Source organism: Saimiri boliviensis, chromosome 4 (assembly GCF_048565385.1).
Source record: "Saimiri boliviensis isolate mSaiBol1 chromosome 4, mSaiBol1.pri, whole genome shotgun sequence".
NCBI lineage: Eukaryota > Metazoa > Chordata > Mammalia > Primates > Cebidae > Saimiri > Saimiri boliviensis.
In genome coordinates, this window is record NC_133452.1 from 17,682,581 (window position 1) to 17,708,211 (window position 25,631).

Sequence of the window (25,631 nt, forward strand, 5' to 3'; positions counted from 1 at the left end):
AGTCTGTTGCAAAAGGACCCAAAACCTGGCAGCACAATTAGGCAGAAATGATGAATGGAATTTAAAATATAGCCTGTGTATTGAGACAAGGAGGTGCTAACTTATCTATGAGATAATTAAGTTTTAATATTTAGACCAAGTCAGGAAATATTGTCCTTTTATTTCATTATGATTTTCTGATTTTTAATCTACACAAGGTAGTTACTGTGCTTATTCTTCTCCCCTGCTCTGAATGTCCTGCTCAATTTCATAGAGTTAAGTGCTGCGTCTCTCCCTGTCCAGAGCTTTGGCTCCAGGGAAGACCCACTCAAGGGCCCCAGTTTTGCCTTTGAGCCTCTCCCAGTTCTGGTGTCCCCCAGGCCACTGACTCTTCAGTTGATAGCCTGTTCCAAGTTTCTGCATATTGGCCTGGGTTTAGCTGTCCCTTGCTTCCTGAGGCTATGCTTCAGACCTGGGGTCAGTGTCCTTAAGCCCTGGGCAGCCTACTCACTCCCAAGCCAGCTTCATCCTGATCTCTTGACCCCCTGCTGACTGGAATGGATGGAGCAGACACAGTAACAGATTTTAGACTCATAAGGATTTTCAATGTGGATTGATTTTCCTTCTCTAATACTGGGGTTCAGGGGTTCAGGATGCCCTCAGCTCCCCTGAGAGGACGTTTCTCCAGGTTCTTGGTCTCCTACCCTCTCAAGAATGAGAGAGGGGACCATGGCACAGTGCGCAGTAAATGCCGGACTCAGATGTGTTTGTAGAAAGTGATTTATTTAGAGGGAGAAAAAGGAGGAGAGAGAAACATCTAGCTCTCACATGGAGTGAGAGAAAGAAAAGCCGCTCTCACACTGAGTGAGAAGGGTTCCCAGAGGTGCAAAACCAAAGAAGGAAAGTGTCTCTCACACTGAGTGAGAGAATCCAGAAAGATGGAATCCAGGAGAGGAAAGCAGCTTCCACGCTGAGTGAAAGGGCATAGAGAGACGGAGTTTAGGAGGGGAAGACAGGCTTCCATGAGAGAGTGTGGAAGGGGACTCCAGACGGAAAATCCAGGATAGAGAAAAACAGCTTCCACTAGAGTGTTTGTGGAAGGGGACCCAAACATGGAGTCCAAAGGGGTGTGGAAGAAGGGAACTTTTAACCTAGGAGGAACCCACACCTTCTCTAAGACCCTGGACCAATGAAAGGAGTTCCTTTAAACTTCTGCTGGAGTGATTGACTCTTAATTTCTTGCCACGCCTGTGAATTTCAAACATAAACCATTAAGTCTCCCGGATGGAGAGAGATGGGCAGCGGGTATGGCGCTGGGAAATTCTTGCTCTTAAAACTACACCCCCTCGTGGACCCAGAAAGAGAATACATTCCCTCACTTTCAAATCCCTTTCAGTCAACTCGAAGGTGCTCTCTCCAAATGGACAAGCTACCAGGATGATGTTCGACAGTTCTCCGGTTGGATGGACAGCATGGAAGCCAACTTAAATGAATCAGAAAGGCAGCATGCGGAGCTACGGGATAAAATAACCATGCTCGGAAAAGCCAAGGTGAGAAGTGGATTTCAGATCCCATTGGTTTTCTTACAGCCTTCTTAGAATGCCACAGTCAGACAAAACGGGATCACATGTATGCTAGGACTGTGTACGTAAGCAAATCTGGGGCTTGAAGTATAATTTTTAAAGGCTTCTTAAACTGGACTTTCATTTTTGATTATTTTATAAGTGAGTGAAAATTTTCCCTTCCTGGAAAACCATGTAGACCCATATTTTATGATACAAACCATTTAAAATGTAGCACCTTGAAATATCTTTTAATATCTTCAGTCTACTTATCATTAGGAAGTCTTTCTTTTCTATCACATCCTTTTGTGTTATTTTTTGTGCATTGATCATAATGCTTATATTAGTACAGTACTACATGGAAAGATTTTTTAAATAAATGAATAAACATAAAGAGCATATTCTTAAAGCTTACTGAGAGTAGTATGTAAACATCAAGTTTGACAGTCCTTTGGTTTATAGCTGCAGCCTTATTCCAGGCCATGATCATTGGATGGCCTGTTCCATCACCCCCTTACCATTGTCCTTATGGTAAGGATGATGATCTTCAACAGGACTTATGATCTTCAACACAGAAATCCTTTAAGCTCTCACATTCTCTGTTTCTGCTCATTTGTATCACCTCACCCTGAATATATTCCATTGGAAACCTCATTATTCCCAGTGCTCTCTTTCTCATGGCCACTTTGCATCTGGCACTAGGTTCTATCGATCCATCCTCTTCACCTGAACTGGAACAGGCTCCTAATTTCCCACCTTGTTTCTTTCTTCCATCTGACTATCACCTGTAAAGATGAATGTCTCGCTTCCTGCCTAAGGGCTTATGTTGGCTTCCCATTGTCTGCAGTATAAGCTCAATCTCCTTGGCCTGGTTTCTAAGAATGGGAATAAGCTCTTCTGCCATGTTCCCTTCCTTCACGCTCCCACCCTCCTCTCTCCTGCTCTCCAGCCTTGCTGAATCTCACACTATCTCCTGAACATGCCACACTCTTCACAATTCTGGCCTTTGCAGAATTTCTTCCCTTTTTACAGAAGGTCCTCGTTCTGTCTCTGACCCTAGTAACCTCCTACTCATCTTTCTGAATGAATTTTGAAGTCATTTCTGCTATGCGACACCACCACCAAGGAGACTTGATTCATTGTTCTGTCTCTCATAGCCCTTGGTTCTGAGCTTTTTGTCAATACATATTTGCATGTCCCTCTCCTTCAGTGGATAGAGATGCTTAATTTTCTTTATATCCTTAACACTTGGCTCTATCTGACACAGAGCACATCCTGGGTAAAGGTTATTTAAATGACTAGATAATCTTATGTGACCTATGCCAAGGCACTTAATGTTTCTGGGTCTCATTTATGCATCTGTAAATTAATGTAATTATAATGATCTGCATCATAAATACCTGCATGTATTATCTGTTCTAATAATTAATTGCTTAATTAATTAGATTATTCATCTATTCAATCAACATTTATGAAGAAATTGCTACATGCAGGCATTTTGCCAGATTCAAGCAGTAAAATCAGTCAAGTGTATGCTAGTGGGATGTATCCCCTCAGTAATAAATATACAAATAAATAATTATAATTATAACTGCTGAGTACTATGAAGAAAAAGGCCTCTCTGAAACGGCAGACATGGTCAATGCACTGAAGGACTTAAGGCAGAGAAATGAGCCTGGAGGAGTGGAGGAACCAGCAGTCTAGATATAATAAACAGCAGGTCCGTAGACCCTGAGGAGGGAAAGATCCTGGTGCAACAGAGAACTGCAAAGGCAGGTGTTGCTGCAGCCGAGAGCAGGCAGGGAGGGACTGCGAAGGGAGTCTGATGGAGAGGGAGGCCTGATCCTACATGGCCATGTCAGCTGCTCTGAGGATTTTCCACTTGATCCTGGCAGCATTAGAAAGATAATCCAGGTTTTAAGCTGAGAAGCGACATGATTCAACTTTTAATTGCAAGATGTTATATCATTTAGACTGCTGTTTGTAGCATGAAATAAGGGACAGGAAAAGAATTGGTGGCCAGGAATCTGCCTGGGAGACTACTGCAAAGTCCAAGTGAAAGAGGAGGGTAGTCTGTGTGGGGGAGTTTGCAGGAGATGTGGGGACAGATGTCACGGTATTATGGAGGTAGAGCTAACTGGATTTAAAATGGTTAGGAGGATGGAGAGCTAGAGAGGATACTGGAACAATTACCATCCTCTGGGTTGACTGTCTGGGTGTGAGGTCATGGCATTTGCTATTTGAAAAGATGGAAAGAGAAGGGGGTTCTATGGGGGGCTGGGGTAGAATAGGGATGGGGTGAACATCAGGGGCCCATTTCTGGACATAGTTAAAAATATTAAAGTAGAAATATAAAGGAGTTGGAGATAATTGGGAATTCATGTCTTAGAGAAAGTTCTGGACCAGACATCAAATACACACACACACACACACACACACCCATGCATTCACACACATATCTGTATCAGATAAATAAATAGATGGAGGGATGGACGCATGGCTAACCCTAGATCATTTGCCAACTGTAGAGTTAAAGTATCTTGATTTTAGCAGTGGCATTGATGTGATGGTGCATGGGTGACTGCTTTATTTTTCTTAAATGCTCTCTAGTTATTAAATGAAGAAGTGCTGAGTTACAGCAGCTTGCTGGAGACCATTGAAGTCAAAAGGTCTGGCATGACCGAACACTATGTCACCCAGCTAGAGCTCCAGGATCTACAGGAACGATACAGAGCCATCCAAGAGAGGGCCAAGGTACAGTGAAGCACTTTCCTTGTAGACTCACCTAAAGAGGAGTGTCTGGAGCTGTGCTCCTCTGAAGACTCATTTATTTTCAAGAATGACAGGCTTGAGAAAACAGAACAAAAGCGAAATGAAGTTTTAATATTTTAAAGGTATTACTGGCAAAACCAAACAAAAACCTTCAAATATTGTTAGTATTATGAAAGCTACTAAAGTAAGATAATTTTCAAGTAAAAATTCCTAGAAATGTACCAATCTAACAAAAACTCTGGACAGCTTCGTAACGAAGACTCATACATGCCTTATGATGTCTGATCATGAGAGTTTTCTAAGGTAGGAAATAATCTCTGACTGTACTTGTCATTCTGCATTTAGTCCTCTCAAAGAAAATAAATATGCCCTTTCAGAGAACATTATACTGTGGAAAATTAAGTCCTTAGTAAGTCCAAATCCTCATTTAAGACACAATATAAGAATTCAGTTTTCTTCATTAGCAAAAGTGAATTTTTATGAGATTAGTAAAGTGAATTCATTTTTTAGCCTGTCTTATGTTGCATTCAGAGGTCATGTAGTTAATTCAACAAAATAATTAATATAGCTTTTAATCTGAAACATTAGGTTTTTATATTTTTACATGAATGTCTTGAAGATTCATTATTCTAGGAAATAACTCATATTCCATTGTCTCAATAAATGTACTTTTCTAAAATTACAAAAGTGAATAATAGCACACTGATGCTTTATAAAGTAATATGTTCCTATCTTAATTATTTTAAATGCTGATTATAGGAAGCAGTAACAAAGTCTGAAAAACTTGTCCGCCTGCATCAAGAGTATCAGAGAGATCTGAAGGCATTTGAAGCTTGGTTGGGGCAAGAGCAGGAAAAGCTTGACACGTATTCGGTTCTTGAAGGTGATGCCCACACTCATGAGACGACATTGCGTGATCTTCAGGTAAGGCCTCCTTTATCCTAAAACAGAGGAATCTTCATTCTGAATATGGAATTATGATTTTAAGCAACAGAAAGTTAATAGAAATCTTGATTCCAGTGGCTAGCCCATACATATTAAGTGTAATTCCCATAAGGTTTGATCACGAACATTCTGAGACCTCAGTAATATGTGCCAGTTGACATCATTTTGCAGGAAATTTAGATAGGACAGAACTGGCACTTGGTAACTCATATAGCTGCTAGGCTGGCCCTGACAAGAATGGCTAGAGATCTAATTAATGGACTTTTCTTCCTAAAGGATCAAATCAGATGTAGGGAACAGCAGCAGGAGTCATTAGAAGGTGACACAAAGTCAAACTAGTGGCAATATCTTGAGCCATATTGTTTTAAGAAAAACCTGACACATTGCTGATGATACAAGGTTCAGGCTCAGAGTTATAAAAGAAGGAATTAAAGAAGCAAAAAAAAAAAAAGAAAAAAATGTTGGTGCCCAGGCCAGCAGGCCATAATTCATGGTGAGATGTCAGACATGGTAGAGAAAGTGTTCATAACCTATATACTTATTTACTCATTCAGTATTTACTGGACACTTAATACAGTACAGGTACTTTGCTAGCTACTTCAGATAAAGATGATTAAGACATGATTTCTGTCTTCAAGGAACTTGAAATCTGGTGAGGAACACAAACCCATAGAAAGATCATTATAAACAATGCGGTGAGGACATTAATAGACTAACGTAAGGGATCTTGTAGCAGCATCAAAGAAGGGCCTGTAATCATACCTTAAGGAGTAGGTAGGAATCAAGGAAGTTCACCAAGAAGGGGCCACCAGGTACAAGACAAACAGCAGAAGATAGAGAAAGGCCAACGAGACCACTTTATGTCCCACCTGCAATGTGTTGGAACTTATAAATGTGCTATCAGCCCTGATCAGAATTGGTTCAGGATTGGGTAAGTTTTATCTACAGCATAGACAAGGTGGAAAAATCAAGGATCATCATGATTATGCATCACGTATGAAATATCTGGATTTTTCTGTTAGGTCTTGGAAATTGTATAACGGCAAGAGAATGGAGGGCCAGGCACAGTGGCTCATGCCTGTAATCTCAGCACTTTGGGAGGCCAAGGCAGGCGGATCAGGAGGTCAGGAGATCGAGACCATCCTGGCCAACATGGTGAAACCCTGTCCCTACTAAAAATACAAAAATTAGCTGGACTTGGTGGTGTGTGCCTGTAAATCCCAGCTACGGGGGAGGCTGAGGCAGGAGAATTGCTTGAACCAGGAAGTCAGAGGTTGCAGTGAGCCAAGATCGTGCCATTGCATTCTAGCCTGGTCAACAAGAGTGAGACTCAGTCTCAAAAAAGAAAAATAGAAAGAGAGAGAGAGAGAGAATGGAGTTGCAGTTAGTAAGTGGGGACTCTAATCCTCAGTGACATCCACCACTAAACGACTTCAGGCAAGAGAGAACTTCTCTGACCCAAGTTCATCCAGAGAGTTGTAAGGATTAACCAAAATGGAAGAAAATCTTATTTGAGTATATTGTCTACTCATGAAGTAAGTAAATAATAAAAGTTAGAAGGGTCACAATTTCCTTAGCTTACTTACGGTTCTCATCCATCCTGCCTCCAAAGAGTAGGATGTCCTAGTCCACAGGTTTAGCTGTTGTAATTTATTTGACTAGAATCAATTATTTTCTTTAAATAACGCTTCTTAGTTCTACACCACCAACATCATTGGCAAGCAAATGCTGAGCTCCCCGTGCTTTTGTGTCGGAACTAAGCTAATAGTTACCCATCACCAGTAGATGTTGCTGTTGTTCTGTCAAAAGAAAATATTTCACTTAAGCCAGTATTAATGTGGTGCAAAGCTAACTTCAACCCCTGTTTTCACCATGCATTAATTCCTACATTTTCTGCTGTGAGCCACCACAAAGGTTAAAAAGGAAGGAAGATGCTAGTGACAGGAAGCAGTGGTGGAGAATTGTGATGTTGCAACCACACAGCAGAATTTCTTTAGATCCCGATGTTCCGTAGCATGCACAGTGGTGTGGGGACTGGCCTGTAGTGTGGACCATATTCAGAAATTATTATTTTATTGTATATTTATTTTGTATTTATTTATTTATTTATTTATTTATTTTGAGACAGAGTCTCACTCTGTATTTTGAGACAGAGTCTCACTCTGTCACCCAGGCTGGAGTGCAGTGGTGCGATCTCGGCTCACTGCAGCGGTGCGATCTTGGCTCGCTGCAGCCTCTGCCTCCTGGGTTCAAATGATTCTCCTGCCTCAGCCTCCTGAGTAGCTGGGACTACAGGCACATGCCACTGTGCCCAGCTAATTATTTTGTATTTTTAGCAGAGAAGGGGTTTCACCATGTTGGCCAGGATGGTCTCAATCTGACCTTGTGATCTGCCCGCCTAGGCCTCCCAAAGTGCTGGGATTATAGCCACCATGCCCAGCCACCGTGCCCAGCCCAGAAATTATGATGTATAACCTGAAAGCCTAGTTTGGGTCATAGAACATATATATTGTTTATATATGTTTAATATAATATATTTAATATATTATGTTTATATATTTTATATATTTAACAATATTATATATAAATATATATTTTAAATATTGAACCATATTTTTTCTTCGTAATACAGGTTTGAAATTTGTAATGTATGAGAATTTATCTAATAGAATATTAACTTAGATAATAAATTGGTTATTTATAGACTGTGGAAAAGATACTGAGAAGATTAATAAATCAGGATAGGGATGAGTCAACTACTGCCCATGGCCACAATGTCTGTATTTTTAAATGAAATATTATTGGAATGCAGCCACACCCATTTATGTATGTATTGTCTGTGTTTTTTTTCATACTGCAATGGCAGAGTTAAGTCATTGCAACAGAGACTGACGGCCCACAAGGCCCAAATTATTTACTCTCAGGCCCTTCATAGGAAAAGTTTGCAAACCTTGAATTACGAAAATGATTATTAAAAAATTATCTTGAAAAAGATCTAAGAATTTTATGATAAAGACTATGTATTTGTTGCCATTTTGATTCATATTTTACCACGTATATCTATAGTTCTTCTCTTTCCATGTGCATATGTGTTTACATTACACCATGCTTGAAGTGACATCATATTTGAAGAAAAATGTTCTGTTAGTTGAAACCATATGAAATTGTTATTTTTATAAGAAAATATATTAGCAATCTTTAGTGGTTTGATCTGATGGTAAGAATTTTTTTTAAATATGGTATTAAGAAATACTATGTTTAACTACACATATTGGTTTTTTTTAACATTGTTGGTGGTATTTGGCTTGATTTCTTTTACTTTAAATGATCAAATCAAGTGACAGTATAGATTTATGTTTATCACCAGAAATATAAGTGTGCCATATTGTTTTACCAGCATCTTTAAGGATATAAGATTCTTTTTATAATATAAAAAATAGCATATGTGCTTCAAAACTTGATTTATACTAAATTTGTATAATGTAGATTTATACTAAATTTGTACTTGTAGATCTTTGGGGCTTAAGCTTTGGTGGAGGAAATTTATTTGCACCTCGGAGCACCTGATGGGCAGGTGTGATGAACCAGTTTCCCAGGTCTGCGTGCCCTGCACTCTCCAGGTTCAACTTTTCTTGGCCACCACAATGCCTAGAGTACAGCTTTGGCAAAAGAACCCTCCTTAGCATAAAAGGGGTTTATTGTTTCTTTCTCAGCCACAAATGTAGCACTGAGCTATTCAATGTCAAAGCAAGAAGCTTAAGGCACTTTAAGCAGATTATGAGCCATAATAAGCCTAGGTCATTCTTTTAAACAATAGCTCTTTACTCACTAGTGTTTTCACTTGTAATCTAAAAAGTCAAATTTCAGAAACTGTTGATTGAGAAAAATATTGGGGAGGGTATGTGTGTGTGTGTGTGTGTGTGTGTGTGTGTGTGTGTGTGTGTGTGTATGTGTTATTTTTAATTGGAAAAATTTTAGGAATCCTTCTGACTTGGGAGAAAATATTGTTAGGGACATATTTTTGTATAGGGCATAATCAAATCATTTTTTTCTAATGAGAAGTTCAAGCTGGCACAGTTGGCTTTGGTGAGACATGCTAACCCATGCAAGTGTGAGCTATGAGAGTGACAGCCATTCCTTTTTCTCTGCAGGAGCTCCAGGTACACTGTGCAGAGGGGCAGGCACTGTTGAACTCAGTTCTGCACACCAGAGAGGATGTGATCCCATCAGGTATCCCACAGGCAGAGGACCGGTCTTTAGAGTCTCTCCGGCAAGACTGGCAGGCTTACCAGCACAGGCTGTCTGAGACCCGAACTCACTTCAATAACATAGTGAACAAATTGAGGCTGATGGAGCAAAAGTTTCAGCAAGTAGAGGAATGGCTAAAAACAGCAGAGGAGAAAGTTAGTCCCAGGCCCGGACGTCAGTCGAACCGGGCGACCAAGGAGATACAGTTACATCAGATGAAGGTACAACTCATATAGATTCCTGATCTTTGTCGAAGCTGCAGTTAGCTTGCATAGTTTGTTTCATTAAAGTATTTAGTAACTTTGTCCAAAGCTTAGGCTTTGCAAAATCTTTTTGATTACCTAGAAATTTAAAATAAATTACAATGGAGCATTCCTCTTATAACAATTATTTCATAAATTAGTCTTTGATAAAATGTAGTTTAATGTAAATTTTTCATATATTTTTTCCATACCCTATTACTTTGTTTTGTGAAGATACATGAATGCTTATAGTGCAATAATTTAAGTTTATGGTTCTGATATGAAATTGCTCTCACATAGTGCATTGAAATAATACTTGAGAGTTAGTTTTATTTTAATTTTTATGCAATTTTAGTGCACACATCTAAAATAATGCTTGGGCCTTAGGAATTTCTTTTCATTATCCACCCATTTTAAAATTAAATACAACAAGAGGTATAAAAACTTATGCCACTTTGTTTTTATTTTTATTTTATTTATTTTATTTTTTATTTTTTGAAGACAGAGTCTTGCTCTGTCACCCAGGCTGGAGTGCAGAGGCATGATGTTGGCTCACTGCAACCTTCATCTCCCGGATTTAAGCGATTCTTCTGTCTCAGCCTCCCAGGCAGCTGGGACTACAGGCGTGAGCCACCACACCTGGCCTGTTTTCATTTTTAACTTTTGAATTAAGTGTAATAGATACAGAAAACTATCCAACTCAAGTGTACAGTTTGTATCACATTGTTGTAATATTTATGAAAATAATATATGACATTGTCAAAATTATATCTCAAAATAAACAATTTCTAAACATACACTGAAACCATTTCCTGTTAAGAAGATATATATTCATCTTATCCAAATCTCTAAGATTGAATCGTTCCCTTCGACACTTTGTCATTTCAGAAGTGGCATGAAGAAGTGACTGCATACAGAGATGAAGTTGAGGAAGTGGGAGCTAGAGCTCAGGAGATACTGGACGAGAGCCATGTGAGCAGCAGAATGGGCTGCCAGGCCACCCAGCTGACTTCCAGATACCAGGCCCTGCTTCTCCAAGTTCTGGTGAGTGTGCCACCAGCTGCTCCGTATAGGCCAGCAAACGTTGCCGGCCGAAATAGTCTTCCTCTCGCTAACATCCAGGGAAGATACGTGTTCCTGAGCAAAGGCCCTGCACAGGCCTTTAATTCACCATTCAATTTTCTCTTTCCTTTCAAAGGAACAAATAAAATTCCTGGAGGAAGAGATTCAAAGTTTGGAGGAATCGGAATCATCCCTCAGTTCCTATTCTGATTGGTATGGCTCTATGCATAAAAACTTCAAGAATGTGGCTACCAAGATTGACAAAGTAGATACAGCAATGATGGGGAAGAAATTGAAGACATTGGAGGTAGGCACGCACACTTCAGATTTATATCCAAAGTTTCCTTTCACCCAGCTGCCCCATTCTTCTGCGTAGATATTGGAAGCTCGGTGATCATTCCAACCGTTATGATTGGTGATACTGACCTCACTATGTTATTTGCAATGCTAAGTTGGCTCTTTAAGGCCAAAAGTTGGCTTTCACTTATTTGTGATGTGTTGTTATCAGAATGACTTACACATGGACACCCATGAAAGTGTTGACAAAATTCCAGTGTGACACTTCAATAGTAAGAGAAAAATACCTTTCTCAAATTAATGGCCCAGTGTCTTTACAGAGTTTAAACTCAGGTCTTTAGAAAGAGATTGCTCACGATGAGAGAAACATCAAGTTGTTTTTCAAGTCTCTGGAAATGATATATTTATTAAGACTTTTAGAACCTATACTGAAGTGAAGAAGCCAGAGTTACTGATTCCTGGCAGGTCAAATGTGTTTATGAACATCGGTAACTTATTTTAAAGAGAAATAAGTGGCATTAAGAACAGGACTTGATAAACCTTTCTTTAAAAGGAAAAGAAATGGCCAGGCATGGTGGCTCATGCCTATAATCCCCACACTTTGGGAGGCCAAGGCAGGTGGATTGCTTAAGGTCAGGAGTTCAAGACCAGCCTGACCAACATGGTGAAACCCTATCTCTACTAAAAATACAAAAATTAGCCGGGCATGGTGGCATGTGCCTGTAATCCCAGTTACTTGGGAAGCTGAGGCAGGAGAGTTGCTAGAACATGGAGGTGGAGGTTGCAGTGAGCTGGTTGACAAAGTGAGACTCCGTCTCAAAAAATAATAATAATAAGACAACTTTTGCTTCCTACTCACTCTCTTTTTCAGGTTTTGCTCAAAGACATGGAAAAAGGTCACAGTTTGCTGAAATCAGCCCGGGAGAAAGGAGAGAGGGCCATTAAATACTTGGAGGAAAGCGAGGCAGATAGGTTAAGAAAAGAGATTCATGATCACATGGAGCAGTTGAAGGAACTGACCAGCACTGTCCGGAAAGAACATATGACCCTGGAAAAAGGTCTTCATTTAGCAAAGGAATTCTCAGATAAATGTAAAGCACTGACACAGTGGATAGCAGAATACCAAGAAATCCTACATGTTCCTGAAGAACCCAAAATGGAATTATATGAGAAAAAAGCTCAGTTATCTAAATACAAGGTAGTGTGTTGTTACTCATTCACAGATGCCTGCGGAGGTCACGCAGAGACTAAATGGAAGGGAGGTGATTCTTGCAGTGTGTCACCTGTAGCAGCTGCTGGAATACATCTCATGAATGCCCGTTCTGTGGCTGGCCAGTGATGCCATGACTTTTGGAGATTTGTTTGGTTAAATACACTACTTCAGAGTTATTTTTTCCATTCAGAGATCTAATACTCAAAGATTGTATCAATACATATATTAATCATATGTATCTTTCAGTCAGTGAAGATCTTTTCTGACAGTGATCCTGGTATTTGAATCCTCCAGGTAAAATCTTGCTGGCATGAGGATTCCATACCTGTAGGTTTTAATCTTTCCCACATAGAGGCTTCCCTTCATCTTCTGGTACCCAAGGCTAGAAGCTGACCTATGGAAAATTGAAAATGATATGTTTGTAAGAAAATAAGTTCTAATTGACAAATTCTAGCTAAGTACCTCATAAATTGATTTTTGAAAGAATAAATAGTGGTATAGATATAGCTATGCATGATATAGATACAGGTACTTCACCTGTTCAAATTTTTGCAGCAATTATGCAAGCTTATATGTGGAATAATTTGTGCTATAAATTTGATCTGGATGACTGAGTGATATCTTTAAGAATTACAGTGTGGTGGCTTACCCCAAAGCTTTTCCTGTCAGAAGCTTTTGTGACAGTCTCTTCCAGCCAATGTCTATTTCTATCCTTGGCTTCTCTGCCAAGCCTGACAACTTATCTTTGAAGTTGCCACCTGAGAATCACAACCTCTTCCTCCCAGCCACTGAATTCCTGATAGATTTAAATAGTGCTTTCAGCCTATCTCAGCAAGGTCACAGCTGGAATTGTTCTTCCTAACTCTATAACTAGTTCTAACTGGAACTAACTTCATGACCTCAAAATCAAAAGACAGTGGCCTCACTCCATTTTAAATTGCATTTTTTTTTCCTCCGATGAAAGTAATATGGTGGAAGCCAGAAGTATGAGCTATATTAAATTTCATCAAATATAACTATTTCCCATCCTTTTTTTCTCTACATAGGAAGGGCCATTTGATGTGTTACTTTTCTTTTGTATTTAGAAAATGTGTTAGCCATAATAAATCACTTTTTAATGTTTTGCACTTATTGATTCATAAAATATATACCAGTCTTTCTTTGAGGTGGATCATCCCTTGCATGCCACAGGAATATGTATGTATTCATCTTGTCCACAGAGATGAGCAGGCTCATTTTTTTTTTTCTTTGTAATTCAAGTCACTTCAACAAATGGTGCTGTCCCATGAACCATCAGTAAAGTCAGTGAGAGAGAAGGGTGAAGCCCTTTTGGAAATGGTGCAGGATGTCACTTTAAAGGACAAAATAGATCAACTGCAAAGTGATTACCAGGACCTGTGCAGTGTAGGAAAGGTAAGGAGAGATGAGAGATTCTGTAAAAGTGTTTATTTGCCAAAATGTGAGCCCTGACTCCATTCTTTCTGTCATATAATTTTAAGGACTGGTATGGATCAGTATTTTTTTTATTCAGATGGATATTTAATTGGCATAATGAGTATGTTCTTTTTTCCATTCCTGGTAGTCTTCAGATGTAAGTAGCTCTATCTACCCTGTGAGCTGCACTGGGCTTTTTGTAATACAAAACAGTTTGGAGTAAGTTTTTCACTTGAAAGTCACCTCCGATGGGCACCTGGTTTTGCAGGAGCATGTCTTCAGTCTGGAAGCAAAAGTCAAAGACCATGAAGACTACAACAGTGAGCTCCAAGAGGTCGAAAAGTGGCTGCTGCAAATGTCCAGCAGGCTGGTGGCCCCCGACCTCCTGGAGACGAGCAGCCTGGAGACGATCACCCAGCAACTGGCCCACCACAAGGTACCCCTGACCTCTAAAGGGCTGCCTTTGGGACAGCTTCACCAGTGTGTATATGCACGCATCTGTGCATGTGCATGTATGTGTGTGGTGGGGTGCATACACAGGTGCATCTCTGGTTTATAATGATTGCACCGAGAGAATCAGGTCTATATTAGTCTCTGATAAAGACATACCCAAGACTGGGCAATTTATAAAAGAAAGAGGTTTATTGGATTTATAGTTCCACATGGCTAGGGAGGCCCCACAATAAAGGCACATCTCACATGGCAGCAGATGGCTTGTGCAGGGAAACTCCCCCTTTTAAAACAATTAGATCTGATGAGACTTATTCACTCTCATGAGAACAGCACAGGAAAGACCTGCCCCATGATTCAATTATCTTCTACTGGGTCCCTTTCACAACACTTGGAAATTCAAGATGAGATTTAGGTGGGGACACAGCCAAACCATACCAAGGTCTAAGTCTCCAGCACCTCTGGCAATTGACAACAGTTGGACTTGATATTCAGGTGAATCAAGGAGAGTTGAATCCTGGCACTGAACTTCTGAACACATGGTTGCATTTTTCCCAGCAAATAATTTATATCTCAGAATTTAGTCTTTATGGAGTCTATTCTAGAAAATGCAGCCAAAGCCATCAGGAAGTCTGGATTCTAGGCTGGACTCTTCCCCTTCCTGGAGAGAGAACTTAGCCTGTCTGAGTCTGTCTTTTTCTCCTTTAGGATGATAACGATACTAGCCCATCTCATAATTGTCATGCTAATCATAGGAGATAGTATTTGTGAAGATGTTTTGTAAATCACAAAGTACAGTACTAATATGAAGAGTTCTAATCTTTATTAATATGTATTTTTAGTAATTATGTGTGCCAGATGATAGATGTTATGGTCACAATTTTATGGAGCAACTTATTTGTGGTCTTAATGGAAAACAATTTTAGTCATGATATGGTCATAACTAGGAAAGCCAGTTAGCCTCTCTGAGCTCCAACATTTCTGTCTGTAAGAAAAGATTTTATTTAATAAATACGAATAAAAAAGCAACTACACAATACCTTCTGGTAGGCACTGAGGAGATACTAACCCAGAAGGTAATCTACCCCATGAATAACCACATGATGGAGTGGTTCTATTCCAACTCAGAGACAAAGTGGTTCTTTTCAACTGAATGCATGTAATAACTGCTAGCCCAGCACTGCTTGAAAAGGGAGTAAACTCTGGACTGCTGAGGGGCCACCCAAGTTTCCTGTAGATATAATGATGGGTTACTGAGGCAACCCTAGGTTGGATTGTGTCACTTATCATTAGCATCATATAACAGTTTTGTTTTTTTTTTAAAGAATCTGATTTTATTTTATTTTATTTTATTTTATTTTATTTTATTTTATTTTATTTTTTTGAGACAGTTTCATTCTTGTTGCCCAGGCTAGAGTGCAATGGTGCAATCTCGGCTCACTGCAACTTCCACCTCCTGGGTTCAAGTGATTCTTCTGCCTCAGCCTCCCGAGTAGCTGGGATTGCAGGTGCCTTCCACTATGCCTGGCTAATTTCTGTATTTTAATAGAGACAGGGCTTCACCGTGTTGGCCAGGCTGGTCTCTAACTCCTGACCTCAGGTGATCCACCCACCTCAGCCGGGTTTACAGGTGTGAGCCACCATGCCTGGCCAGAACCTGATTAAAAAAAATAAATTCCTCCTCCATGAGTCATCTGTAAGAATGCTCACTAGAGCACACAAGTGGGCATGGTGGTGTGAGGTGAAATCAGGCAGAGCTATGTCCAAAGCCTGGGGGCTCTGCCGTACCTTGACCGTGTTGTACAACCTCACTGTGCTTCAGTTTCCTCATCTATAAAACAATGATAATAACATTCATCAGGGCTTATATGTAATTCCTGGACTATAGCAGTTACTTCATAAATGATCAGTTTAAATGCTATTTTCATTATTATAAACAGTATTAGATATAAGTTAATGTCACGTGAATTAAAAATTAGATACTAGATTATTACTAAAACTAGAATTAGATTATTATGTTGGTGCAAAAGTTTGCAGTTTTTGTATTAAAAGTAATAACAGGCCAGTCATGGTGGCGCGCACCTATAATCCCAGCACTTTGGGAGGGTGAGGCCAGCAGATCACTTGAGGTCAGGAGTATGAGACCAGCCTGGCCAACATAGTAAAACCCCATCTCTACTAAAAACACAAATAATAATAACAAATTGCCAGTGTGGTGGCACGTACCTGTAATCGCACCTACTTGGGAGGCTGAGGCAGGAAAATCACTTGAACCTGGGTGGCAGAGGTTGCAGTAAGCTGAGATTGTTCCACTGCAGCACTCCAGGCTGGGCAGTAGAGTGAGACTCTTTCTCAAAAAAAAAAAAAAAAAAAAGGAATGACAAAAACCACAACTACTTTTGCACCAATCTTATAGAAATGAGATGTTATATAAATTTGATGAAATAGTAATTAGATTGTTTTGGATAAAAATTATGCCAGAATTATAACTTACAGACCTAAAAAATATAGGGGCATCTTTCTGTCTGGTAATAATACCATGGAGCAGTTATCTCTCTGAGACGAGCCATGTGTAGTCTTAAAGTTTACTTCATCATTCTTTATGTAACTAATCCCTTAAAATCATTGACTCTTCCCATTGGAGTATCCCTGAAAACACACATGTGCTTTTGTTTTCATTCACTGTATAAGATAAATTGCAAGATTCTTTTAAAAACAATATTAAACAGTGAAATTATCTATCTTTAACTTTGTTTGATGGTGACGTTATTTAAAAGTAGGATTATGAGAACTCTGTATTGGTTTCATTTTTACAGGCAATGATGGAAGAAATTGCTGGTTTTGAAGACCGTTTGAACAATCTTCAAATGAAAGGTGATGCTTTGATTGGCCAGTGTGCAGACCACCTGCAAGCAAAACTGAAACAAAACGTGCATGCTCATGTGCAGGGTACAAAGGACAGCTACTCAGCGATCTGCAGCACAGCTCAGAGAGTGAGTGTCAACAGAACATTCCATGATGACGAGGAATTATGGAGAGAGGCTGTGCAGTCTACAGACTTTTTACAAATAGAATTTGTAAATAGGTTTTACAAATAAAATGAATCAAATATTTGGGTTAGTTTTGATGTATTGCCAGACGGGAAATAGGATAAATTTTACAGTTGCTATGTGAACACAAAACTATCACATTTCATATTTGATTGATGTGACTAAGCAGTGAATTTCAGATATTGTTTTATCTAATTCCTTTATTCCATGGATTGATTATGAAAAAGCTTGTTAAAAGTTGATTTGGGCAGGTCCTGGTGGCCCAAGCCTGTAATCTCAGCACTATGAAAGGCTGAAGCAGGTGGATCACTTCAGGTCAGGAGTTTGAGATCAGCCCGGCCAACATCGTGAAACCTGTCCCCACTAAAAATACAAATATCAGCTGGGCGTGGTGCCCCTGTAATCCTACCTACCCGGGAGGCTGAGACAAGAGAATCGCTTGAACCCAGGAGGTGGAGGTTACAGTGAGCCAACATCTCACCACTGGATTCCAGCCTGGGTGACAGAGTGAGACTCTGTCTCAAAAAAAAGTTTGTTTCTTGGTAAAAGGAACTTGAGGAGATTATAGTGTTTGTTTTTCTTAGCACACTATCAATACTTTCTAATTTGCTGTTTATTTTGTAACACAAAAAATTTTATTTCATAATTTTCACAATCATTATTTTCTTTTTAACTGTACACAGCATAGGTTCTAATCTAAATCAATATTTGTTTGCATTCATGTAGAATTTGAGAAAGGAGTAAGTGTCAAATTTGACTTACACTTAGGTGGGTATACTTCCACTAAAAAGAATTCTCAATGTTTTAGAAAAAAGTCTAGGAGGGACAAGAATTGCTATTTTTACAAAAACTTAGCAAAATAAGTAACTAGTTTTCTATTATTCTAGAATTTTTCAATGACACTGCAAAGAGTTTTTATAAACCTTTGAAGTCTTCTGTATATTTTTGTTTACTGGGCTAGCCAGTAAGAACTGGAAATACACCAGTGGCAAGGTTAGAATGGTCTGTGTTCACCATAATATTAATTTAAAAAATACTGGGTGACATTAGTCAACTTCCTAGACTTAAAAAAAAAATCACCTTCAAAGGTTAACAAAAGGAGAAATAAAAAAAATCTAATGAATAATTAAAAATAATGACAAAGGGGGAAAAAGGGGAGTAAAGAGGGAAAATGAGCTATACATAGAACTTTCCAGTGAGTTCATTCATTCACTCATTCAACAGAGATTTCTTGTACACTGACTTCCTTCACAATGGGCATTTCCTTTGCATTAGGTATATAGTTTAAGTTGTTTATTTTAAAAAAAAAAAAAAAATTGGTGGATGTTGGAAAGACCAACATAATTTTTAAAATTTAAAAAAGCAGATAAAATTCGAAGACCAAAATCAGAACTTTATAATTAAAGTTTGCAAAAGTGATAAAGAGAAAAAAACACCATTCTTTTAAAAATTCTGCTTGGATCAAGAATAAATAAGGGATAAACCTAATGTCAGATGAATATGATGAATTTATATGATGACAGAGAAAAGCAAAATTCAGTGATTGCTTCTATTGTCTCAGTAATGAAAGAAATGCCAGGTTAAACTAATTTTCTTCCTTTTCCCTTTTTTATAAATGGAAACATCACAGATACATTTCATCTTAATCTCAGGTAGACACATAATTGTTTCTTAATATGTCTTTATGGATAAAATAAAAATTGGTTGGCTTGTTAAGGATTAATTAATTAGACATATCAGAAAATGTATGAGTTATTCTGGATTATTTTTGCCCTGGAACATGACTTTTAAGATGAAGTGAGGGCATTCACCTCTCCTCTCCTTATGTTAAAATTTAGTTCAAATTTTACCGAACCTCAAATGCAGAAGCATTGTAGTTAGAGAAACATTGGTTATCTTTTCTGAGATCATGTTTTATTTTTACTTTTAGTTTCTAGCTTAAATAAAAAGTGCAATATTTATACTATAGGAAGAGAAGCTGCAAAAACCTCTAACATGTTTATGACAGTTAACTTCAATGATTTTGTGTATTTTAGCATGCCTCTATGGTTTTATTTACCCTGCTCATGTTCCCTTCCCCTAATCCAGATATTACACTGTGATGTGTGGACTGAGAAGTTATTAACTGGGGGATGGTCATTGCATTTTGGAACTTATGGGGAGACATACAACTGCTTAGATATGTGTATGAAATTGGGGAGTCTTGGGGGAAATCCATTTAGAAGTACTGGTCATGTTTCATTGAATTCTAATGCTCTTTATAGAGGTAGAAAGCAGTTCTAATCTCAGCGTGATTGTATTGTCTCAGGTGTACCAGAGTTTGGAGCATGAACTTCAGAAGCACGTCAGCCGACAAGACACCCTGCAGCAGTGCCAGGCCTGGCTTTCTGCAGTCCAGCCAGATTTAGAGCCAAGCCCTCAACCACCTCTTAGTAGGGCAGAAGCCGTTAAGCAGGTAGTAAACTCCTGAAAGTTTGTAATATTCTTGTGAATCATTCAGGCAGTCAATGAAAATGTGTGAAATACCTATGATGTGCCAAACCGTACTGGCTCCTGGGAATCTAAAAGTAGGAATAAGGTCTGAGGTTGGCTCTAGTGGAGTTCATGTGCCAGCCAGAAGGTGGACGTGATACTGAGGGGCCAATCTGGTAGACTGGAAAGAGAATGGGGGCTGAGCACAGTGGCTCATGCCTACAATCCCAGCACTTTGGGAGGCTGAGATGGGTGGGTCACTTGAAGTCAGGAGTTTGAGACCAGCCTGGCCAACATGGTAAAACTCCATCTCTACTAAAAATACAAAAATTAGCCAGTCATGGTGGTATGCACACATAATCCCAGCTACCCTGGAGGCTGAGGCAGGAGAATCACTTGGACCCAGGAGGCAGATGTTGCAGCGAGCCAAGATCATGCCACTGCACTCCAGCCTAGGTGACAAAGCAAGACTCTGTCTCAAAAAATTAAAAAATAACAAGAAAAAATAAAATAAAGTAATAAATATTAAAAATTAATTATTAAATAGAAAAAAAAAAAAAAGAGAACAGGGCCAGATGTAGTGGCTCATGCCTGTAATCCTAGTGTTTGAAAGGCCAAGGTGGGCGGATCACATAAGGTCAAGAGTTCAAGACCATCCTGGCTAACATGATAAAACCCCATCTCTACTAAAAATACAAAAATTAGCTGGGGGTGATGGCAGGCACCTGTAATCCCAGCTATTAGGGAAGCTGAAGCACAAGAATTGCTTGAACCTAGGAGATGGAGGTTGCAATGAACCAAGATTGCACCATTACACTCCAACCTAGGCGACAGAGTGAAACTCTGTCTCAAAAAAAAAAAAGAAAGAAAGAAAGAAAGAGAATGGGCACTGTAACTAAAGATCAATTCTGTTATCTAATCTGTTGGGGGACCATGGGTAAGTCACTTAATTTCTCCAAGCCTCCAAGATAGTTTCCTACTATCAAAAGTGACATTTATAAGTATACTTACTTCCCAAAGTTATAATGAAATGTAAATATCACACTGCAAATAAACATGATTTATAAACAGAAAAGTAATACTAGTTTCTCACATAGTTTTGAAGCATAAACAAGGTACTTCATAAGTAATTATTGAATGGACAATGAATGAAATGTTCATTTTTATTATGTGAAAGGAATTCTATTGCATATTAATTTGACATCCACAGGCTTAAAATATTGTTGCTGAGGCTTATTCAAAGTATGTGGGAAATATTTTTTAAACTTTTGTACTAAGCAGCTTTTGTATGCAGTGCTAACCCCGTGGGAAAATATTTTAGAGGAATTCAGTTATAAAGATTGTTGCTGCCAGATATGAATTAACAGTATTAAATAATTTAATAAAAGAATAACATAATGCACAAATTGAGAATAACATAATGCATTTGTTCATTGAATCCACATAAAAAAAAATGTGTCTAGTTAATTCATCCACCAAAGTCTACTTTCTAAAGGCTTAAATGATTTGCATTGTCATTGAATGGTTCACAAAAGCATTCATATTATACTTTATAAGAATAGATGGCCGGGCGCGGTGGCTCAAGCCTGTAATCCCAGCACTTTGGGAGGCCAAGGCGGATGGATCACAAGGTCAAGAGATTGAGACCATCCTGGTCAACATGGTGAAACCCCGTCTCTACTAAAAATATAAAAAAGTAGCTGGGCATGGTGGCGCGTGCCTGTAATCCCAGCTACTCAGGAGGCTGAGGCAGGAGAACAGGAGAATTGCCTGAACCCAGGAGGCAGAGGTTGTGGTGAGCCGAGATTGCGCCATTGCACTCCAGCCTGGGTAACAAGAGCGAAACTCCGTCTCAAAAAAAAAAAAAGAATAGGATCAGGACAAATGAAACATGGTTCTCCTTGAATCAAGAAAAATAAATGAGCCAGGTGTGGTGGCTCACGTCTGTAATCCCAGCACTTTGGGAGGCTGAGGCGAGCAGATCACGAGGTCAGGGGTTCAAGACCAGCCCTCTACCATGGTAAAACCCCGGTCTCTACTGAAAAAAAAAAAAAAAAAAAAAAATTAGCCGGGCATGGTAGCACACACCTGTAATCCTAGCTACTTGGGAGGCTGAGGCAGGAGAATTGCTTAAACCCGGGAGGTGGAGGTTGCAGTGAATCAAGATCACACCATTGCACTCCAGCCTGGGCAACAGAGCGAGACTGTCTCAAAAACAAAACAAAACAATGAAAACCCCAAAACCTCGGAATGCAATTGTTGGGAAAAAAAAAAAAAAAAGGAAAAATAAATGAAGGACTGCCTATCCTCTGCCTTTTTTATTAGACTGAGCTTTCTTGAATCACAAGCCACCTTTCTTGTGGCTGTTCCCAATGCAATTTATTGAGAACAATTCAGATCAACACTTAATTTTTCTCCTTTGGTACCAGTAAATAAGTAAATAAATAAAAGAGATGAGGGGAGAAGAAAGTATTAATGCCGGTGATCTTTTGCTAGGGCAGGAAGAGATTTACTACACATACCCACAGGCAGATACTGATCCTTCTTCCAGATTATGTGACTGTCTGGTTCCCTGTTTCCACATCTTTCATGTGTCTCTCAAAATGATCTTTCTCCCCTTTGAAAGTAGCCAGAGAAGGGATTTCAAGGGGTACAGACACCTGGATCATGGTCACTCTGAGGTGGAAAGGTTTTTTTTTTTTTATTTTGTTACCTTGTTTTTTGTTTCGTTTTTTAAAATTTCTGTTGTTTTTATTTGTTTTTAGTTTTTCCCTTGGCAAATGCAGTAAGTCCTCAATTAATGCCACCGATAGGTCTTACAAACTGAAATTTTAAGCAAAACCATGTACTGCAGGTCCTCAAATAATGTCATTTCCTTCAACATGCAGGTTTGTTATAATATTGATGAAAACAAAAATTGTTTCATTATATGACTTTTTGCTTAAACCTGCTGACAACATTAAGTGAGGGCTTACTGTGTTCATGTAAAACTGAGCGGGTCCTTAGTGGCTGCTGAGCTTGGATTTGTGGCTGGAGAATCCACATATAATGAGCATGGTACCAAGGTGCAGTGTGTATTCACAGCACCACCCTTGTAGTAAAACCTTAATAAATATGTGAAGATAATAGACCCCCACTACCACAAGATAATGGCACATGGATTCAATTCCATTCGATATGCTATACGTTTTTATTAGGCATAAAATGTGAACTTTAGCGAATGGAAAAAAGTGTGATAAAAATTTTCTGGCCAGGCACAGTGGCTCACACCTGTAATCCCAGCACTTTGGGAGGCTGTGGGTGGATCACAGGGTCAGGAGATTGAGACCATCCTGCCTAACACGGTGAAACCCCCTCTCTCATAAAAATACAAAAAATTAACTGGGCGTGGTGGCTTGAGCCTGTAGTCCCAGCTACTCGGAAGGCTGAGGCAGGAGAATTGCTTGAACCCAGGAGGTGGAGGTTGCAGTGAGCTGAGATCGTGCCACTGCACTCCAGCCTAGGTGACAGAGGGAGGCTCCATCTCAAAAAAAAAAAAAAAAATTTCTGTAAAGTTGATTTTACCAAACATCTTTTGCAGCTGTGTGGTCACTGACACTCTATATATTTCTTCCAGTGCTTCCAGAATCAGACCAATTATATAAATCTCACAATATACCATAATTTCTTTCAATTAAATATGTTCATAAAATAGAAATTCTGACAACATGTTCTCTTCTTATATCCCAAAGTTGTTTGCGACAAATAATGGTTTCTGGGTCATAGGTGCATGATGTGGTACTTGTGCACAGTGGCTGACAACTCACAACACCACAGATAGCTTGTACATTCAGTTGAAAAGGTGCTACTTCTGACTTCATGTGAAATTGATCTGTATTTATTATATCCACAGGAGCATAGTGTGTCTAGGTAACCCACACAGTGCAGAGGACAAATATTGAGAGCAGAGTCACAAAATCAGGTGCCATGATTGACGCTATGATTCTGGAAAATCCTGGAGGTTGGCTTTACCCTTACAACTTGCAGTCGATACCACCCTCCTTATTCATCCCTATTTATGTAGTAAACAAGAACCACTTCTCACCACCTCAGCCACCACCCCTGGTTAGGCCATGTTCACGGTTCGTCTGATCCCTGCAGTAGCCTAACACCTGTGCACCATTGCTGCCTACAGCCCCTGCAGCCTGTTCTCCACGCGATGTTAGAAGGGAGTCTTTGAAAGCCTGTCTCTGACCATGATGCTTCCAGTATTATCCCATCGCACTTAAATTCGAACTTTCTTACCGTGGCTTACGAATAGGCTGGTTATATGATTTGTTTTCCCAAATAGAACCTTCTTGATAAGACAGAGTCTGCTTGACATCATACAATGGGACTAGAGCAGTGGTTCACAACTGGGATTGGGGAGATGGTGACTTTACTCCCACAGGGGACATTTGGCAGTGTCTAAACATGTTGTTGGTTGTCACAACTGGGAGTGGTGGGGGTGCTGCTGGCATTAAGTGGACAGATGCAAAGGATGCTGCTGACATTCTGCAATGTATAAGGCAGCCCCCCACAATGAAGAATTATTTGGAGTCAAGTGTCAATATTTCTGAGCTGAGGAACTCTAGACTAGAGACAAAGCCCAGCAGACTGGGATGTATGGTCAGCTCTCCTTATAAGGGGGCTCCATGACTTGCCGCCACTCTGCTCGCTGACCTCTGCTCCCACCTGGTTCACTCTGCTTCAACCTCAGAGCTTTGCATTTGCTGGCTCTCTGCCCACCATGTCCACCTGCCTGCAATGTTCTTACCTTATGACATGCTATGCATTCAGGTCTTTTCCTCAGCGGGGCCTGGGAAATACACTGTCCCTGCCACAGCAGCGCTTCTTTCTCATCCACTATCTGCTTAGCACCTTGCTTTTTCTACATGCTATTTAGCACTACCAAACATTCCAGCGCATGTTTGTTTATTATGTTCGTTCGTCTCCCTCCTGAGAATGTAAACTCCATGGGAAAAAGGGTTTTGCTTTATGTTCTATTCTCAGGATCTAAAATGGAGCCTGAATAGAATCTGAGCATCTGCAAAGAAACACATTTCTTTGTTTCTGTAAGTAGATTAAAGATCCACCTGGAGAAGCCTTTCTTGGGCTTGTAGAAAAAGAAGGGTACAAGATGAATCTCCTGCAGAGAAAAAGAAGCCCAGACATCTGTGTTTTCGCCTCACTCCAATGAAACCTACCAACTCTCTGACCTTTGCCTTCTCTCTGTAAGATAGGCAAAAAACATGTTAAGAAGCAGGCCAGAGTAGGCTACAAATTCTTTCTCTGAAATGCAAAATAAGCTGGCACATGAGCAAATAATCTGGAAACATTATAGGAGTGTTTTGGATTTTCCTCTTTCCCAGACCATACAGAATACTTGACTTACAAGGAGAAGCAAATGGTGGACACGTATTTCCCCATTGGTGCTTTGAATTTCTTCCTGTGAGTCACTAATATACGTCACTTTAACAAAATGGTGAAAACACTGAGCATAGCAAGATTATTTTTGAAATGTCAACAGAATATTATAAGTGATATAAGTATTTTCCATCTAAATAGCTGATGCATCTCTTTAACTCTGACAATTGCCTTTTCCAGGTCAAACACTTTAGAGCTTTGCAAGAGCAGGCAAGGACCTATCTAGATCTCCTCTGCTCCATGTGTGACTTGTCAAATGCTTCGGTGAAAACCACAGCAAAAGACATTCAACAAACAGAGCAAATGGTAAGACAATGAAAAATCCCATTGAATTTGTTTGTTTTATTGTTTTCTTCTTGCTTGAATATTTCATGTGAGGCTGAAAGAAAACAGCTCTTGGGTTGTTCTTGCTGTATACAGGGCTTCTACAGCCATTATAATAAATAGATATTGGCATTTC

At 39.5% G+C, this 25,631-nt stretch overlaps 1 protein-coding gene across 23 annotated transcripts in view; it reads left to right on the forward strand.

The window, feature by feature from the left end:
- SYNE1 (spectrin repeat containing nuclear envelope protein 1) overlaps positions 1-25,631 on the forward strand; it is a 518,258-nt gene that overhangs the window by 267,682 nt on the left and 224,945 nt on the right. For all 23 annotated transcript variants that reach the window (XM_074397242.1, XM_074397246.1, XM_074397241.1 and 20 more), the window contains 12 exons: positions 1,376-1,529; positions 4,152-4,295; positions 5,073-5,237; positions 9,410-9,727; positions 10,637-10,792; positions 10,947-11,117; positions 11,979-12,305; positions 13,581-13,733; positions 14,023-14,190; positions 17,021-17,197; positions 19,563-19,709; positions 25,352-25,477. In XM_074397242.1, coding sequence (XP_074253343.1) covers positions 1,376-1,529; positions 4,152-4,295; positions 5,073-5,237; positions 9,410-9,727; positions 10,637-10,792; positions 10,947-11,117; positions 11,979-12,305; positions 13,581-13,733; positions 14,023-14,190; positions 17,021-17,197; positions 19,563-19,709; positions 25,352-25,477 — 2,206 coding nt within the window. The remainder of the gene's footprint in view (positions 1-1,375; positions 1,530-4,151; positions 4,296-5,072; positions 5,238-9,409; positions 9,728-10,636; positions 10,793-10,946; positions 11,118-11,978; positions 12,306-13,580; positions 13,734-14,022; positions 14,191-17,020; positions 17,198-19,562; positions 19,710-25,351; positions 25,478-25,631) is intronic.